The sequence below is a fragment of the Garra rufa genome, chromosome 7 (genome assembly GCF_049309525.1).
Source record: "Garra rufa chromosome 7, GarRuf1.0, whole genome shotgun sequence".
NCBI classification, from domain to species: Eukaryota; Metazoa; Chordata; class Actinopteri; order Cypriniformes; family Cyprinidae; genus Garra; species Garra rufa.
In genome coordinates, this window is record NC_133367.1 from 50,648,252 (window position 1) to 50,669,428 (window position 21,177).

Sequence of the window (21,177 nt, forward strand, 5' to 3'; positions counted from 1 at the left end):
GAAAATACTTCTGCGTTGAAAAATAAGTTAGTTATGCAGAGGGAAACAACTAAAGCAGGGATTTAAGAGATTTTTGAGTACAACTCTTGAGCACTATCTCAGAAACGTGCAAATATGGATGGACTGTTTACAAAAGTGACAGCAGAAAATACAAAATGCAGTAATTTCCCAGAGGCTTGTACACATGCACTGCAAATATATACAAAGTAGGCTAGTTGACTTTATATATTGACTTTATTGACTTTATATTTTTAGCCTACTCTTATTAATGAACCTCCTCAGAAGAAAGCAAAACGTTTTACTTGTCCAATGGAGTTTAACAAGCTACATAAGACATGTTTGAATAATCACATAGGCTAGTATTAAACAATTTCTCAAGCACAAAATTATGCCTGATTGTAGTTATGCTGCGCTAGCGACCTCTCGTGGATTTAGTTTGTATTGATATTATTTATGTAGATCAGTGCAGTGGTATTTTCGGGTTTTCAGTCAAATGTTAAAGGAACACTCCACTTTTTTTGGGAATAGGCTCATTCTCCAACTCCCCCTGAGTTAATAAGTTGAGTTTTACCGTTTTGAAATCCATTCAGCCGTTCTCCTGTTCTGGCGATAGCACTTTTAGCATAGCTTAGCATAGATCATTGAATCCTATTAGACCAATAGCATCACGTTCAAAAATGACCAACGAGTTTCCATATTTGTCCTATTTAAAACTTGACTCTTCTGTAGTTATATCGTGTACTAAGACCGGTGGAAATGTAAAGCTGTGAGTTTCTAGGCTGATAAGATTAGGAACTACACTCCCATTCTGGCGTCATAGTCAAGGAAGTTTGCTGCTGTAATATGGCCGAAGCAGGCGGAGTATTATCAGAAATGAGTTCCCAACTAGTTTAGCATTTGCACATGTGCTGCGTGGTATTACTGCTCCTGCTTCGGCCTTATTATGGCAGCAAACTTCCTTGACTATTACGCCGGAATGGGAGTGTAGTTCCTAATCTTATCAGCCTAGAAACTCACAGCTTTGCATTTCCGCCGGTCTTAGTACACGATATAACTACAGAAGAGTCAAGTTTTAAATACAACAAATATGGAAACTCGTTGGTCATTTTTGAACGTGATGCTATTGGTCTAATAGGATTTAATGATCTATGCTAAGCTATGCTAAAAGTGCTATCGCCAGAACAGGAGAATGGCTGAATGGATTTCAAAACGGTAAAACTCAACTTATTAACTTGGGGGGAGTTGGAGAATGAGCCTATTTCCAAAAAAAGTGGAGTGTTCCTTTAAACAGTAACACAATAATGAAGCCCAAATGAGTTCATGAAAGAGCAAAAATGTTACATTAAGTAACATAAAGTACCAGTATCGGTTTCAAAAAATGTTAAATTATTAATCGTATAACTTTCAAAACTGTTTACCCAACATCTATAGAAAAAAAAAAAATATGATAGCCTATTGGAATTTCAAAAACATCGGTTTTTAGTTTTGGTGAATATAAATGTATGTAGCTTGAAAAGATGTGCATATCTATTGCACCAGCGAGATGAGAAAACTATCTGGTGTTAACAACTTCTAGAATTAATCGATTTGTTTCTTTGACCTAATTCTATAAATGGCTCATGCTGTTTTTCAGGAATCCTCAAGAAATTTCTCCCTCAAATGTCCGAGGAGACCTGAAATCAAGTTGTGACTTAACTTAGGAAATGAACAAGGAAACCCATAAAACATGATTTATGTTATTGGCAGGTTTTTAAAACTAACCTGCAGCAAAATGATCATCAGAAGGTATTTGAGACTTGACATTGAAAAGCATGAAATTTGAGTAGGACTTCTTCTCAAAAACCACATCTCAGGACATTCCCTTACAACCAGTGTTGGTGAAAATAACTGTTGTGCTAGTCCATAAAAAAGTAACTAATTGTGTTTTTGAAAAGTTTTGGAAAACTTTACATTTCTTTTGCATTACTTTTTGTCACATGCAGGTCTTGCTTATTTGTTTTTAATAACAAAAACCCCACAAGTTATATTTTTGGCAACTATAAAGACACCAAAATTGACATGGATAAGTCTCTTCCTCTGCACATCAGTCCTGATTTATCTCAACACGGGACAGAAGAGCTGTCAGTGAATAGATGAGAAAACAATGTACCTGGCGTTACTTATTCGAAAAAGTATCTAATTGTAAATGTAAAATAAATGCGTTACTTTACTAGTTAAAAAAAGTAATCTGATTACACGACTCGCGTTACTCCGAACACTGTTTAGAACCACAAAACTTAGCCTAAGATAAACCAAAATCTTTAATTCAAAGATCAAAGTCAAATATCCTGACACTGATACCATAACACAAGTATATTTTCTTGAAGTCCTGCCGTCGGCTAGTTGAACTTCTCCAAGCCATAATGAACCTGACTGCTCTCACAAACTCTCAAAAAACTAACTTCCCGTTTAGATTTTAAATTTAGAGAAATTCCCTCAAACCCTCTTTTATATCTCGGAAAAGCTGCATGAACTGGACGAAACCGCAGCGCGTTCACACAGCGTCCTGCCCACGAAAACAAAGACCGTCTCTATGTCTGGACATGACAAATAGCACCTGTCATCTGACGATTGATTCAAAGCCCACGTATGGTAAAATGCAAACTGCTTTTAGTACTTGGACGCGTAAATGCAGCCAGCTAAAATAACAAGCGTGTCCCAGCACCACGGGACCGAGGCAAATACAACAAACAATCATATGTTGTGTAACTTCTGAGTGACACTGAATTCCGAAGCGACTTACATTGATATTTTGTACTTAGATTATGCTTTTTCAGGATTTACTGTGACTAAACCAACCCGTTTTTAGAAAGCTGCATCCGTGTCTTCTAATATTAAAAGCTTGACAAGTGTACACTGGACGTAGCGCACTTTTCACTGCTGTTTGGATTGGGCTGCAAAGAGGATGGGTGAACTGAAAAGCAAAACAAACACAGCCTCCCCTACTTATTGGAATAGACTCGTGCCTAAAATAATGACCTAAACTAATAAACAAACTCCAGCAAAGATGTTTCTGTCTACATTAGCCGCATTCCTTCTCGCCCCCTGCGTGAACTTTTCCCGAAAGGCTAAACAAAGAAGAAACTGTTTTGTAACATGATTTTGCTAGAAACACTTGAAGCATGACTAGGCTGAACAAATAAATCAATTGTTACGTATGTGTAAACATGTTGGTAATATTTACAATAAGGTACCCTGGACCACAAAACCAGTCATAAGTTTTTTTTTTTTTATTATTATTATCATTGAGATTTATACATATGAAAGCGTAATAAACAAACTTGTCATTGATGTAGCCTATGGTTTGTTAGGATATGACAACATTTGGCCGAGATGCAACTTTTTTAAAACCTGATGGCGCAAAAAAAAAAAAAAAAAAAAATCAAAATACTGAGAAAATCGCCTTTAAAGTTGTCCAAATTTAGTTCTTAGCAATGTATATTACTTAATCAAAAATTAAGTTTGGATATTTTTTTTTTACGGTATATAGGAAATGTACAAATCTTGGTCTTCATGGAACATGATCTTTATTTAATATCCTAATGATGTTTGGCATAAAATGAAAATCAATATTTTTTACCCATATAATGTATTTTTGACTATTGCTACAATGCTACTTTAGACTGGGTTTGTGGTCCAGGGTCACATATCACAAACAAATGATAATTGAATTAGCGTAAATGATGTCCTGCAATGTCTAATATTCAGTCGAAATGTCTTAAATTAGAGGTAAACAAGCTTGTTAAATATTATACAATAATTTTTCTTTCCACCGTAACTAACAACAAACCTGTTTAGTAGCTAGTGTCCAGTCTGGTTTTCCAAACTGACATAAAACCACTCGAAAAATCCCCTTGTGTGTGATAGCCAACTGCAATCAACAAGTAAATTGCCCTTATAACAGGAAAAAGATTGAAAAGTAAGATACGTAAACAATAAAACAGCCTGTCTAGACAGAGAAACAAAAACAAATTATCAATATATTTGTGACCCTGGACCACAAAACCATAGCAATAACCAAAAATACATTGTATGGGTCAAAATAATCGATCTTTCTTTTATGCCGAAAATCATTAGGATATTAAGTAAAGATCATGTCCCATTAAGATATTTTGTTAATTGCCTGCTACTTAATTTTTGATTAGTAATGTGCTTTATTTGGACAACTTTAAAAGCGATTTTCCCAATATTTTATATTTTTTTGCAGATTTTTGATTTTCAAATAGTTGTATTTCGGCCAAAAATTGTTCTATCCTAACAAACCATACACCAATGGAAAGCTTATTTATTCCGCGTATTTATTCAGAATAAAATACATAAACACATATTTATATAACTATATTATTAAAATCATTAATAATAGTAGCTATCAGAGAGTACGAAAAAGAGTAATACAAACGTTTAGGGAAATCGTCGGAAAAGAATAATGCGTAGTGGTCGGTATTCCTGAATGACTTACGTACGCTTACGTGCGCTACGTAGCCATCTTGTGTACAGCAGAGGAAGCGGAGCCGTTAGCTCTAGATTCGTACTGACAGCAGACAGACACACTGTCACGTTGCTCCCAACAGACCGCGTTAACGTCAGAAACGGATAGTAAACATGCTTTACTACGTGCCAAGATGTCTATCCGACGTGTTTCTCGGAGAATACGTGCTTTTGAAGACGGGAGAGTGCTGAAAACTGAAGGCTCCTCAGAGTCGCCTAAGTCCAACGACTGGAGAGTTTCAACTGCAAGAGCGGCCTGACGGAAACTCTCACACCGGGACATAGCCTTCGTTTAGGCCACGGAGAATACGGATACGAGCTTGGAAGGATTAAACACAACTGGAATAAAGCTGTCAGTGCGTTTGGGGCTTCAATTCAAAGGATTAAACGGACATAAAATGCCGCGATGAGGACGGACCTCTGAGGCAGTTTTGCGTTAGCGCGACGCTAACTGAAAAAATACATGACATATTTCATACAAACTGCGTTTATACGCCTACATTGAAGCTGAGGGCTTCAGCCTGACCTGTTGAGATCAAAATAACACTGTCATTGTGTTTGGAGCTTCAATTCAAAGGATTTAACGGGCATAAAATGCCGCGATGAGGATGGCGTTTTGAATTCGCTTGACGCTAACTGAAAAAAAAATACATGACATATTTTAATATAAACTGCGTTTCTACGCAGTTCATTGAAGCTGTACGCTTCCGTCTGAAGTGTTGAGATCAAAGAAACATACTTAAAGCTGTCATTGTGTTGGGAGCTATAATTCAAAGGATTTAACAAACATAAAATGCCGTGATGAGGACGGAGCTCTGAGGGAGTTTTGAGTTAGCGAGGCTAACTGGAAAAAAAAAACATTAGGCTACATATTTTCATACAAAGTGCGTTGTTACGCATATATTGGAGCTGTGGGCTTCAGCCTGCTGTGTAAAGATCAAGATAACACAGATAAAGCTGCCATTGTGTTTGGAGCTAAAATTCAAAGGATTTAAAGGACATAAAATGCCGCGATGAGGAGGGAGTTTTGAGTTAGCAGGACGCTAACTTAAATTACATGACATATTTTTATACAAACTGTGTTGCTCCGCATACATTGAAGCTGTACGCTTCCGTCTGACGTTTTGAGATCAAAACCACACACTTATAGCTGTCAAAATGTCTAAAATGCCATCAAAAAAGAAGAGCTGTTTTCAGATTACGAGCGTAACGCAGGCTGCGCAAGTGGCAGCCAACAGCAACACAGATGACACTGAGAGTTTAGACGACCCGGACGAGCCCAGGACTGAGGACATGTCCTCATCCGAGATATATGACATGTCCAAAGGTGGAGATTTCGAGCCTGAGGCGTGTGACGTCAGTTTGTCAGATGAATCGCTACATAACGAGGCTGAAACATCTGATGGTCCCGTAGGTTCACGTAACTCAAATGCTGTTCACACAAACCCAAATGTCCGTGCAGTCGCTGGGCCTGTATCTTCCCAGACGTCAACGTCAGTTGCATCTAACGCAACATCACAGACTAGCAGCTCTGCCACAGTAAGTAGTTGCAGTTCCCGTTTCAGGGTCATCAAATTAGATCATGGTACGGGTGAACCCTTCAAAAGAGGTAGGTGGACTTGCACTGAGTTTTACGAGCGAGATACGGACGCTTCTTCCTCGTCCGCTCGGACTGTGGATAATGTTAAACACACAAGCACCACGGATCATAACGTGGACATAGCGGGAGGTTCGGTGGCTGCTCATGTCGGGCTTTCAACACCTGCTGTGGAAGCTCATACAGATAGTGGTTACATATCTGGACCAACGAATCCACCTGTAGAGCTTCAGCAGCAAACCTTCAGCATCTCGCAGCAGGGACTTGCAGCCCAGAACATTTACACTGATGCTCATATCAAATCTCCTAGCATGCCTTCGACGACTCAACCGCAGCCATTTTTCCCGGGTAAGCAGGTGCAGAAACCTGGCCAGATCCTTCAGACTGTTATCCCATCGAATCAGCCTCCCGTCTCAGTGACTTCTCTCCCACTCGTGACCCCGTTGAACCAGGGTCCGTCACCTGTCATGACTCCCGCGACGGGAAGCGCTCACATGCTCGTGGACAGCAGAGGGCTTCCCATCAGCCAGCCAGAGCATGTTCAGGGGCTTTTACAGCAGTTGGCTCTTGGGAACGTGTCAGCCACAGCTGTTCTACAACAGGCACCAGTGCCGCTCATTCAGCCGGCAGTAACCGTGTCTGTCAGTCCCCATGGCGTGGTCCCTGGTGTGCAAAATGTGCCTGCTGTTATGTCCAGTGCCTCTAATACCCCCCAGAGCATGCCAAAACAGACTCCGGTCCCCCAGCAGAATCAGCCTCAGGGAGTTCACGGCGGACTGGGCACGCAGACAACCCCCGCTAACTTTAGCCAGCTTCCCACCGGCATCGCCAAGGCCGATGAGAACCAGAGGAAGCCAGACGGGCTGTTCCAGAGTGCTGTATTTACAGGAAAAGATGCCATCAAACCTCTGAATCCTGAGGGCTTGCAGCTTCCCACACCTGCTGTCAACAGCCTGTTTGGAATAGCCATTCCCATTGATGGGGATGAAGACAGGTAAACTTTTATTCTTGATGCTGCTCTCTTTGATTAGATCAAACATGTGACCATGGACCACAAAACCAGTTTTAAATAGCACGGGTATATTTGTAGCAATAGCCAACAATACATTGTATGGGTGAAAATGATACATCTTTCTTTTATGTCAAAAAGCATTTAAAGGATATTAAGTAAAGATCATGTTACCTGAACATATTTAGTAAATATTCTATCTAAATATTCTAAATATACCAAACTTTAATTTATGATTGGTAATATGCATTGCTAAGAACTTTGGACAACTTCAAAAGTTATTTTTTTGCACCCTCAGATTCCAGATTTCCTAACAAACTTATTTATTCAGTTTTCAGATGATGTATAAGTCTCAATAAAAAAAAGACTGGTTTTGTGGTCTGGGGTCACGTATGCGTCAGCCAAACCACATTTTATCACAACTTTTGCAGGTGTTATCTGCATGTTATCTTGAAAATAGGAGTCTGTTTTATTGCGTCTTGAGTCAAAATGCGTATATTGTCCTTTTTATGTGGGTAGTTTTCCCCGTAGTTCTCCTGGAGGCCCCCCTAAATGTTTTTTCCCACATACTGTGGTGACTCATTTCAGCGGTTATTAAAACTGTAAATCAGGGATGTCCAAACCTGTCCCTGAAGGGCCACTGACCTGCAGAGTTGAGCTCCAGCCCTAATTAAACACACCTGAACCAGCTAATCAAGGTCTTCAGGATTACTAGAAACTTCCAGGCAAGTGTACTTAATTTGGTTAGAGTGAAACCAAGAGCAAATTTGACACCCTTTCATAAATTTACCGACTTTTTTTTTTTTTTTTTTTACATACGTGGTTGGCCATAATTATTAGAATACTAAAAATGGTTTTAAGTCGGTAATTTCAATCTTTTGCTGTAGGAAATATCAGTTTACATTTCCATTTTGACATTAAATGTAATAATCCAGTGAGATTTTCGTTTGCACTAAGAGTTTGACAACAGCCAGTGCTCCACACAGAGATCTGATCTCATCATCATCCAGTCTGTCTGGAATGACATGAAGAAACAGAACAAAGAGACAGACTAAATCCAGAAGAACTGTGGCAACATCTACAAGATGTTTTAAGAAACCTACCTGCAATGCTACAGTACTGTTTAGGCACTTGTGTCAAAATGCTGTAAAATGAGGATGCTGCCAAAAATAATGGATTTTCTTTATCAATCAACTTCTGTTAACTAAATTAAATCAACATTTGGTGCGACCATCCTTTGCATTTAAAGCTTCCTTTGCCCTAGTTTTTCAGGTAGCTGTGCAGGTCTCTTGAAGCATGTCAAGCATACAGGTCTTGTTTCAAATTTTAAATGACCTAAATTTCCATTTCTTTTGCTGTTAGAGCAAATGCAAAACTCATTTATGACTTCCAAAACCTGAAAATGCAAATTCTGTCATTAATTACTCACCCTCAGGTCATGCCAAACCTGTAAGACCTTCGTTCATCTTTGGAACACAAATTAACATATTTTTGATGAAATCCCTGCAGAAAGTTCCAGAAAGGTAGTAAGGACATTGATAAAATAGTCCATGTGAACGGCAGTGGGAATCGATTCCGAGGCACTGGGAATCGAGAGTCGACTCAAGTTTGGAATCGATCCCATCAAGGAGAATCGACTCCTCATTCAGAGTCGTTTTCAGTTCAACAAAACGTATATATGGGTGCCTCTCAAACGGAAGGCTCCATCCCACGAAGGCTTCATATCTCGGCTGCTAGTTATCAAACGTCGCTGAACGACGATTCACAAAAATAAACTGAATGAAAACAAGTCGCTACTGAGCTCGTTTGAGTTTGAGGATGCAGCCTTCAGTTTGAGAAGCACCCATTAATTTGCCTCTTGCTTGCCAATAGTCATTAGAAATCTGATTAGTTTCCACAAAAAGGTTCATTCGGATAGATTAGTTAAAAAAACAATTTAGAAGTTGTTACGGAGGAATCGGCTCATGCTGTCCACAATTTTGAGCGCTGTGTGACAGAATAGATCATGATATGGTCTTATTTAGATCTTAAATAAATGCACATTTTAACCTTTCTATTAACCAGTGATAATTCTGAAAGAAAACGCAGAGAGCACAAACCAGTGGTCGAGAGCGCATCTGATTGACAGCTAAGCCACAGGCTTTTATATCAGTGTTGTTGTCAAAGTTCTGTTTATGTTGTTTCAGTGCATGTATAGTTTGCTAATTTTGTGCAAAGCATACTGTTAAAGTAAACATCATTAAGCTGAACTGTGGACATGTATTTTAGACACTTCATGTCTTGTTTTATTAAAGAAGTAGTTTAGTTTCAGAACAAATATTTACAGATAATGTACTCACCCCCTTGTCATCCGAGATGTTCATGTCTTTCTTTCTTTAGTCGTAAAGAATTTGTTTTTAGAGGAAAACATTTTAGGATTTCTCTCCATATAATGGACTTCTATGGTGCCCCCGAGTTTGAACTTCCAAAATGCAGCTTCAAAGGGCTCTAAACGATCACAGCCGAGGAAAGAAGGGTCTTATCTAGCAAAACGATTGGTTATTTTCTAAAAAAAAAAAAAAAAAAAAAAAATATATATATATATATATATATATATATATATATATATATACATACACACAATTTATATACTTTTTAACCTCAAATGCTCGTCTTGTCTAGCTCTGCGTGTACTCTGTATTCAAGTTCAATACAGTTAGGATATGTCGAAAAACTCACATTTTCTCCTCCAACTTCAAAATTGTCCTACATCGCTGTTTTACCTTTTTTTTTTATTTTGAAGTTGAAGGAGAAAATGAGATGGGAATTTTTCGACATACCCTAACTGTATTGAACTGGAATACACAGAGTTCAGGCAGAGCTAGGCAAGACGAGCGTTTGAGATATAAAAAAATAAGTATATAAATTGTAAATGTTTATAAAAAATAACCAATTGTTTCACTAGATAAGACCCTTCTTCCTCGGCTGTGATCATTTAGAGCCCTTTAAAGCTGCATTTAAACTGCATTTTGTAAGTTGAAACTCGGGGCACCATAGAAGTCCATTATATGGAGAGAAATCCTAAAATCTTGGATGATGTTCACTTGTTGAATAAAGTTGTCATTTTTTGTTTTCTTTTTGCACAAAAAGTAGCTTGTAGCTTCATAACAATAAGGTTGAACCACTCATGTCACATGGACTATTTGATGAATGTCCTTATTACCTTTCTGGGCCTTCAACGTTTCAGTTGCATTGCTGTCTATGCAGGGTCAGAAAGCACTCGGATTTCATTAGAAATATCTCAATTTATGTTACAAAGATGAATGAAGTTTACATTTCTGGGTGAACTTCATTTGATTCAAGTCAACTGCTCATTTATATTGTATTGACGTCTAAAAAATGAAGGTGGTCTCCAGGTCAGGTTTGGGTGAAACATGTTTTTGAAACTTAATAAGTGAAACTTAATTTGTAACAACGTAATGGTCTAATTTCTTCAAATCGTGTTATACCAGATGTTTTGAGCTGAATACTAAAGGCTTATTCCACATGGTAAAAAATAGTGCTAAATAGTTGTGAACTTGAAAGATTAGGGTTGTAGCTAAACTCAGGAGCAGGATTGGCTGCCTTGACTTCAAAGGATTTTACTCAAATATGTAAAAAGCTGTCAACCTTTATTCACCTTCATGTCATTCTAAAACTGTATGACCTTTTTTTTTTTACTTCTGCTGAACACGAGAGATATTTAAAACTGTTCTGTCAGTGGGATTTGAAACAAAGGTGACCTTTTTAAAATCATCTTTTGCGTTTTACAGAATGTACAGAATTTGGTTCTCAAACTTTCGATTTAAAGTACACTCTTAAAAATATAGGTGCTTTAAAAGGTTCTTCACAGCGATGCCATAGAAGAGCCATTTTTGGTTCCACTAAGAACCATTCAGTCAAAGGTTCTTTAAAGAACCATCTCTTACCTTTTTAGAATCTGAAGAACCTTCCTTTGCCACAAAGAACCTTTTGCGAAAAGGTGTTAAAGGTTCTTTATGGAACCATTTAGACATAAAAGGTTCTTCTATGGCATCGTGAAGCACCTTTATTTTTAAGAGTGTATGGTTACTTTACTGTGAACTTGAGGGGAACTGACTTCATAAAATACACTTTGACTAGCTGGTTTTAAAAGTCAGTGCAAACTTGGCTTGAGGAAACGTAGTTATTTCCCCTGTCCTGCAAACTTCACACTTGTTGAAAAAAGGGCAGCCTGTGGTTGTGAGCGTTTCATTGGTGAAGCATTTGGAAAGTTTGAAACATTACTATCTGACGCTTTGTGTTTGTGGAAAAAATTAGCATCAAATTTACCCAGAGCGCCATCCAGATACTTGAGATTTGTTTTGGTGCCGCCGTTTCCTCCCCATACGCTTTTCACCAGAAGTCGAGCTGTTTATTTAGACTGATTAGGTGATGTTAGCGTAGCGTTTCCTATCTTGTGACGAGCAGAAGCTGCTATCCGCTCCATGCAGCAACACTGATAAGGCCTTCAAACATGTGCAACATCTGCATGATGTTATGCTGCATGTGGATGTTGTTTACTGTCAGCAGTTGGTAGGAATTCGAGAAAAATCTGTACATTCTGTGCTGAATACATGCTGGCTACTTTCTTGACAGGCTGTTCAGGTTTCGGTCAAATTGGGTTATTGGTAGTTTTGTCTTTGCAAAAATGACAATTCAGCTGATTTAAACCAAGTTATTTAGTAGGTTTATAGAAATTATAGTTTGTGGTAATATTTGTTGGTTTTAATAAAACTAAATTAGACGTACTAGCTATTCTTTTGGATTATATAGACTTTAACTGGTGCAGAACAGATTAGGCAAAGATGCAGAAAGAACCAAAGGATGTTTGATTTGCGTTATTTTGAGAATGCTTTGAAATATTGCAACATCGTGGGCAAATGTTATCGAGGTTAAAGGAAAGACAGCAGTGGCTGATTTTCAAAAGGCTTTTTACCATCATTGATGGTAGTTTGTGTGCTTTTCCTCTGTTTATTCTGTTGGCGTGAATAAACACACTCATATTTGGGCAGTGAGATTCACCAAAATGACTGGAAACTAGGCAAGGCAACAGTTTAGTTTTATTTTGACTTGATATTACTGAGGATGTGCGTAAACTTGGAAAGAAAATTTGATGAAAATGTACTCACCCTCAGGCCATCCAAGATGTAGAGTTTGTTTCTTTATCAGATTTGGAGAAAAGTAGCATTCCATCACTTGCTCACCAATGGGTGCCGTCAGAATGAGATTCCAAACAGCTGATAAAAGCATCACAATAATCCACAAGTAATCCACACCACTCCAGTCCATCAGTTAACGTCTTGTGAAACCAAAAACTGTGTGTTTCTAAGAAACAAATTTACATTAAGACATTTTTTTTTTTTTAATTCAAACTGTTGCTTACGGTTGTCTGGTCTGAATCAAGAGAGAAATGTGCAGAAATCAAGCACTGTTTATAAACTAAAACTGTCCAAAACGGTTTTAAATAAATCTTGTGATGTTTTTATCAGCTGTTTGGACTCTTATTCTGATGGCACCCATTCACTGCAGATGTGAGTAAACCATAAAGTGAAAAAAATGAAAATGTACTCAGGCCATCCAAGATGTAGATGTGTTTGTTTCTTCATCAGATTTGGAGAAATTTAGCATTCCATCACTTGCTCACCAATGGAAGCGAATGGGTGCCGTCAGAATGAGAGTCCAAACAGCTGATAAAAACATCACAATAATCCACAAGAAATCTGTGCAATAAATATGCACAGATCAAGGACTGTTTACAAGCTGAAACAATCTAAAACAGTTTAAAATGAATATTGTGATGTTTTTATCAGCTGTTTTGGACTCTCATTCTGACGGCACCCATTCACTGCAGATGTAAGTAAACCTTAAAGTTTAAACAAAAGAAAATTAGTTGAAAATGTACTCATCCTCGGGCTATCCAAGATGTAGATGAGTTTGTTTCTTCATCAGATTTGGAGAAAAGTAGCATTCCATCACTTGCTCACCAATAGAAGTGAATGGGTGCCGTCAGAATGAAAGTCCAAACAGCTGATAAAAACATCACAATAATCCACACCACTGCAGTCCGTCAGTTTAAAGGCTTGTGTTTGTAGGAAACAAATCTATCATTAAGACATATTTTACTTCAAAGTGTCACGTCTGGTCATCTGGTCTGAATCAGGAGAGGAATATGCACAGATCAAGCACTGTTTACAAGCTGAGACAGTCCAAAACCATTTTTAATAAATATTGTGATGTTTTAATCAGCCGTTTGGATGGCATTCTGACGGCACCCATTCACTGCAGATGTAAAAAGTGAAAAAAAGAAAATATACTTACCCTCAGGCCATCCAAGATGTAGATGTGTTGGATTCTTCATCAGATTTGGAGAAATGTAGCGTTCCATTACTTGCTCACCATTGGAAGTAAATGGGCGCCGTCAGAATGAGAGTCCAAACATCTGATAAAAACATCACAATAATCCACAAGTAGATCTGTGCAAGAAATATGCACAGACTATGCATTGTTTACAAGCAAACACAATTCAAAACAGTTTTAAGCAAATATTGTGATGTTTATATCAGCTGTTTGGACTCTCATTCTGACGGCACCCATTCACTGCAGATGTGAGTAAACCTTAAAGTGAAAATTTGCTAAAAATATGTAGATGAGTTTATTTCTTGATCAGATTTGTAGAAATGTAGCATTCCATCACTTGCTCACCAATGGAAGTGAATGGGTGCCGTCAGAATGAGAGTCCAAAGTGCTGATAAAAACATCACAATAATTCACAAGTAATCTGTGCAAGAAATATGCACAGATCAAGCACTGTTTACAAGCTAAATCAATTCAAAACAGTTTTAAGTAAATATTGTGTTTTTAATCAACTGTTTGGACTCTCATTCTGACGGCACCCATTCACTGCAGATGTGAGTAAACCTTAAAGTGAAAATTTGCTAAAAAGATGTAGATGGGTTTATTTCTTCATCAGATTTGTAGAAATGTAGCATTCCATCACTTGCTCACCAATGGAAGTGAATGGGTGCCGTCAGAATGAGAAGAAACAATTTCATTTCCAAGAAACAAATCCATCTTTAAGAAGTTTTTAACTTCAAACTGTCACTTCCTGTTGACTCTTTATTCTGACGGCACCCATTCACTACAGAGGATCCACTGCTGACTAAGTGATGCAATTATACATGCATCTAAGCCTGAGGATGAGCAAATGTACAATAATTAAATTTTTGGCCTGCTGTTAAAAGAAGGTGAGTTTGTTCCAAACCAAATCTGTTTACGCTAAAGATTATTGCATTAGCTGAAGATGATGCGAGAGGTCTCAGTTCTCTAGCATATCCTCCTCCTCTAAATACCCAGGAAATGGCCCTTGACAATTTCGACTTTCACTCATCACTTTCTGTTCCCATATAAACACCGTAAGAAAGAGGAAGTGACCTTTAGATACAAAGATATGAATCACTTTATTGACTTACTGAAATGGCATAACGGTTGAAAGCTCCAGTGAACGCCCCAGGATTTGTAGAGATAGTTACAGACTTTTGTTTTTTACAATAAAGCTTTTAAAATCCTCTGTTGTTGTTGTTGTAGTTGTTATCTTCCAAGGGTTGTGCAGCTACACCTACCTGATTATTGGCCTTTTTATATTTTCAAGTATTTGTTGATAGATTTCGATTTTCTGACAGTTACTCGTTTGTATATATTATGCCATCATGCCTTCGTGTTTTGGAAGACGTGCCCTTGTACATAAAGGCATTGAGCTTCTGTAACTGAAAAAGCCTTAACATTAGACTGTGTGACATTTCTGTCATCTGAGTCCTAGGAGCCAAATCTCCAGAAGGCTGAAGAAGCCTTCTGAGGAAACCTTTTGGATGAGTGAATGGAAATAATACATGTTGTTGGAAGAAACATGTCACTCTGGTATTCATAACAGATTCTTCCAGATATGAGGAAGTGTTGATACTGATAAAATACATTTTTAAATAAGTCAAACACTTCCTCTAAGTGAATTTAAAGAGATAGTTCACCTAAAAATGGAAATGACCTTATTGTTTACTCATCTTAAAGTCATTCTAGGTGTATTCTACTTTTTTCTTTCAGACGAATACAATTGGAGTTATTTTAAAGAATGGCATGGCTCTTTTAAACTTTATAATGGCAGTGAATGGGTGTTGAGGTTTGGAAGTCCAATAAAGTGCATAAATCTTTCATAAAAAGTTAACTGTCGTATGCGTGTTTACAAGAGAGTGGCGTTACTGCAGATGACGAAGGTGCAAAACACAAATTAGAAGTTAAAAATGAGGATTTGTGAAGAAAAATGTTGGGGGATTTTGATATAAACCAAGAGGAGACCGGCTCTTCTAAGCTTTATAATGGCGCTGAATGGGTGTTGAGATTTTGAAGTCCAATAAAGTGCATAAATTGTCATAAAAAGTGCTCCACATGGTTTCAAGGGTTAATAAAGTCCTTCTGAAGCGAATCAATGCATTTTTTTATGCGAAAAATATCAATATTTAAAACTTTATGACCTGCAATCTCTAGCTTCCACTAACTGTCGTACGTGTGTTCACAAGAGAGTGGCGTTACTGCAGATGACGAAGGTGCAAAACTTGAATTAGAAGTTAAAAATGAGGATTTGTGAAGAAAAATGTCGGGGGATTTCGATATAAACCAAGAGGAGACTGGCTCTTTCAAGCTTTATAGTGGCAGTGAATGGGTGTTGAGGTTTTGAAGTCCAATAAAGTGCATAAATCTGTCATAAAAAGGTTTCAAAAAGGATTTTGATAAAAGTGGTTTATATCAAAATCCTCCTTTTTTTTTTTTTTTTACAAATCCTCATATGGCTTATAAAGTTATAAATGTTTTTTTTTTTGCATATAAACGCATAGATTCACTTTAGAAGATTTATGCACTTTATTGGACTTCAAAATCTCAACACCCATTCACTGCCATTATAAAGCTAAGCTTGAAAGAGCCAGACTCCTCTTGGTTTATATCAAAATCCTCCAAAATGTTTCTTAACAAATCCTCATATGGCTTATAAAGTTATAAATATGTTTTATTAATATGTAAATATGATGGATTTATGCACTTTATTGGACTTCAAAATCTCAACACCCATCCACTGCCATTATAAAGCTAAGTTTGAAAGAGCCAGACTCACTTTGAGATTTTGAAGTCCAATAAAGTGCATAAATCCATCATATAAAGTGCTCCACATGGCTCCAGGGGTTAATAAAGGTCTTCTGAAGTGAAACAATGCGTTTATATGTGAAAAATATCCGTATTTATAACTTTATAAGCTATAACTTCTAGCTTCCGCTAACTGTCGTACACGCGTTCACAAGAGAGTGTTGTTTCAGCAGATGATGTAGGTGCAAAACAAAACACTGATCATGAATTAGTACAAAATGAGGATTTGTAAAGAAAAATGTCAGATTTTGATATAAACCAAGAGGAGACTGGCTCTTTTAACCTTTATAGTGGCAGTGAATGGGTGTTGAGATCTTGAAGTCCAATAAAGTGCATAAATTGTCATAAAAAGTGCTACACACGGCTCCAGGGGTTAATAAAGTCCTTCTGAAGTGAATTAATGCGTTTTTATGCGAAAAATAGCCATATTTACAACTGTATGACCTGTAATCTCTAGCTTCCACTAACTGTCGTACGTGTGTTCACAAGAGAGTGGCGTAACTGCAGATGACGAAGCTGCCAAACACAAATTAGAAGTTAAAAATGAGGATTTGTGAAAAAAAAAATGTTGGGGGTTTTCGATATAAACCAAAAGGAGACTGGCTCTTTTAAGCTTTATAGTGGCAGTGAATGGGTGTTAAGATTTTAAAGTCAGATAAAGTACACATATCAGTCATAAAAAGTGCTCCACATGCCTTCAGTGGGTTAATAAAGTCCTTCTGAAGTAAATTGATGCGTTTGTGTAAGAAAAATATCTATAAAATATTTATAACTTTATAAACCATCATCACTAGCATTCGCTATAAGTCGTATGCACTTTCACAAGAGAGTGTCGTTACAGCGGATGATGAACGTCCACGAATTAGAAGTACAAAAACAAAGATTTGTAAAGAAAAATGTTGGAGACTGGCTCTTTTAAGCTTTATAATGGCAGTGAATGGGTGTTAAGATTTTGAAGTCAGATAAAATACATAAATCAGTCATAAAAGTTGCTCCACATGGATCCAGGGGTTAATAAAGGCCTTCTGAAGTTAGTCGATGCATTGGTATACGAAAAATATTCATATTTCTAACTTTATAAGCTATAATTTGTAGCTTTCGCTAACTGTTGTACACATTCATGAGAAAGGGGTGTTTCAGCAGATGACTAAGGTGCAAAACAAAACACCGGCCATGAATTATAAGTACAGAAACAAGGATTTGTAAAGACAAATGTTGGGGTATTTCGAAATAAGCCAACAGGAGACTGGCTCTTTATAATGACAGTGAATGGCTGTTGAGGTTTTGAAGGCCAATAAAGTGCATCCACACATTATAAAAAGACTTCAGGGGGCCTGGTTTTGGTAAAGAAGGATTTCGATATTAGCCTAAAGGAGACTGGTTCTTCCAAGCTTTATAGTGATAGTGAATGGGTGTTGAGGATTTGAAGTCCAATAAAGTGCCTAAATCCCATCATAAAGTGCTCCACACAGCTCCAGGGGTTAATAAAAGCCTTCTGAAGTGAATCGATGCATTTGTGTACGAAAGATATCCATATTTAAAACTTTATAAGCCGTAATCTCTAACTTTCGCTAACTGTCGTACGCACATTCACAAAAGAGTGCAAACACAAATTAGAAGTCAAAAATGTTGGATGATTTTGATATAAGCCAAGAGGAGACTGGCTCTTTCAAGCAATTACAGCTTATAAAGTTTTAAATACGGATGTTTTTCTTAAACAAATGCATTGATTCACGTCAGAAGGCCTTTATTCACCCCTCTGAGCTGTTTGGAACACTTTTTATGATAGATGGATGCACTTTATTGGGACTTCAAAACCTCAACACCCATTCACTGCCATTATAAAGCTTGAAAGAGCCATTTTATATATATATATGATTGCATTGATCTGAAAGAATAAAGTCATATAAAAAGGATGGTATTTTTCATTTATGGGTTAACGGTCTCTTTAAATTTTGATCCAGAAGAGTTTATTTATTATGCTTTGAGGACAAAATGATGATCTGTTTGGTATGGCATAGCGACAAACACTAATCCTCACTGTACGAAGTGTTTATTTCTAGATTTTGGTTAGAGTTTGGTGACCTGCCAATGGATTCAAAGTGTGTGGCTAAAGATTAACCATGGATTATCAAACAAAGCAGTTTCCAGAAGTGGGAGGTGTTAAATGTGTCAGATTCTTTGCCAAGTTTTAGTTGTGTTAGGTGTGGTTAACTACAGCAAATAACGGTGATAGTGAGCTTCATTTGCCAAACGATTCAACTCGCCGCTCGAAACAGTTTACTTTAAATATATGGCGAATTTTCACATCAGACTGTTTCAATTTCAGTCAATTGTAGACATCCTGAAATATAAAAAAAAGAGTATTTGTGATGCCCTCTTCTTTAAAACGCTCTGTTTCTATAGATACATTATTATAAGAGCTATACAGCTCTGTGTACAGAAACCGATTTCTCAATAATCCTCTGGCAGCTTGACGTCCTCGGGGCAATTCCGTTTGCCAGTCATCATCTTTTAGTGGAAACTTGAAAGAACATTTCCATTAAGTGTTTGTTTTGCACACCGTTTAAGTGGATTTTGCTAATGATCTGTTTAGGGTGGATCGTTCTCGTTGTTTCCGTTTTGTCTTTTTGACCTAGTTTGCACAACCTTTCATTTGAGAACTACCAGACTCGCGTGGAAAGTTTTCTCAAAGAATTTTATGGAAAGATCTGCAGGTTTCAGCAGAGTTCGAGCACAAATACATGGAGCCGTTCATCTTCTTTTATAAACGTTGTGTGCCTGAACTTTTTGCAAATGTACTTTTTTTTTTTGGACTCTCAACATTAGTGCATTCAATTATTAAATATTTTGCTTATTTGCCTAAATTACTTCCATGTACCAGTTGCATGTTTAGCACTCTCTGTTCTGTTTTACAACATTTTGTTTCGGAATATTACTGTTTTTTTTTATTTTTTTATTAAAAGGTGTTGTATTTATTATGAGGTTTAACCTTTTCTGTTGAGCTCTAATTTGTTGCTATAAATGTGAAATTATTCAGGTTTGTATTCTAGGTCAATGTTTTGACCAAGACGGCATTTCGGCATCTGGAATAGTTCAAGGAAGCCTGTTTCTGCCACTGAATTTGTTATATCCTTATTTTTTTATGTTTATATCTGAATTTAGTTTATGTCTCACAATTCTGACTTTTTTGTCTCAAAATTGCTCATTTACATCTTGCAATTCTGACTTTTTTAACACGTGCAAGTTTACGACTCACTATTGACTTTTTTTACTCACAATTTTGAGTTTACATCTTGCAATTGACTTTTTAATTCTTGCAATTGTCCTTTTTTTTCTTTCTTGCAATCGCAAGTTTATGTCTCGCAATTTTGACTTTTTTCCTTTTTTCCACAATTCTGGTAATTAGGAGTTATACATTCAGAATTGTGGGATATAAAATTCAGTATTGTATTCTCAGCCAATGTTTGGACTGTGACCACATTTGAGCATTTGGAATATATATTTATTCATTTTTTGGATGCTTGAGATGTATAATTTGCCAAATATATATATATATATATATATATATTAATAAGAAACCTACAGGATAAAAATGTATATAAATAAAAAGGGCAATTGCAACTTTTTATTTCACAATTCTGATGTTTTTCTTGCAATTGCGAATTTACATTTTTGTTCTCGCAATTGACCTTTTTCTAGGAATTGTGACTTTACATTTCATAAATCTAACTTTTTTCTCACAATTGCAAGTTTGTCTTGCAATTCTAACTTTTTTTTCACAATTGCAAGTTTACATCTCACAATTCAGTTTTCTTGCAATTATGAATTTAAATCTCACAATTCTAAATGTTTATTCTCACAATTGGCTTTTCTCGTAATTATGAGCTTACATCTCACAAATCCGAATTTTTACTCACAATTGGCGAGTTTACATCTTACAATTCTATTTTTTTTTTCTCACAACTGAATTTTCATCTCACTATTCTTCATTTATTTTCTTTCAATTTACTTTTTTTGTTGCAATTGCGAGTTCATATCTCACAATTCGGACTTTTTTTCTCAGAATTGCAAATTTACATCTTACAATTCTACATTTTCTTCTTGCAATTGACTTTTTTTCTAGGAATTGTTTGCATCTCGCAGTTCTGACTTTTTTCTTGCAATTACAAATTTAAATCTCAAAATTCTACTTTTTTTCTTGCAACTGACTTTCTCGGAATTGTTTACATCTCACAATTCTGACGTTTTTCTCGGAATTGCAAATTTACATCTTACAATTCTGCATTTTCTTCTCGCAATTGACTTTTTTCTCGGAATTGTTTGCATCTCGCAGTTCTGACTTTTTTCTTGCAATTACAAATTTAAATCTCAAAATTCTACTTTTTTTCTTGCAACTGACTTTCTCGGAATTGTTTACATCTCACAATCTTGCCATTTTTGTCTCGGAATTGTTTACATCTCACAATTCTGACGTTTTTCTCGGAATTGCAAATTTACATCTTACAATTCTGCATTTTCTTCTCGCAATTGACTTTTTTCTCGGAATTGTTTGCATCTCGCAGTTCTGACGTTTTTCTTGCAGTTACAAATTTAAATCTCAAAATTCTACTTTTTTTCTCGCAACTGACTTTTTCTCTGGGAATTGCAAGTTTACATCTCACAATTCAAAATTTTTTCTTGCAATTGTGAGTTTACATCTCACAATTGACTTTTTACTTGCAATTGCCAATTTACGTCTCACAGTTGACTTTTTCTCTGAGAACTGAGTTTACGTCTCACAATTTTGACGTTTTTCTTGCAATTGCGAATTTTGATC

General features: G+C 36.8%; 1 protein-coding gene across 2 annotated transcripts in view; it reads left to right on the forward strand.

The window, feature by feature from the left end:
• Positions 1-4,531: 4,531 nt before the first annotated feature.
• The window catches only part of tsc22d2 (TSC22 domain family 2), a 38,219-nt gene continuing 21,573 nt past the window's right edge, over positions 4,532-21,177 (forward strand). For both annotated transcript variants that reach the window (XM_073844585.1, XM_073844586.1), the window contains exon 1: positions 4,532-7,118. In XM_073844585.1, the coding sequence (XP_073700686.1) occupies positions 5,686-7,118 (1,433 nt within the window). In that variant the 5' untranslated portion in view covers positions 4,532-5,685. The remainder of the gene's footprint in view (positions 7,119-21,177) is intronic.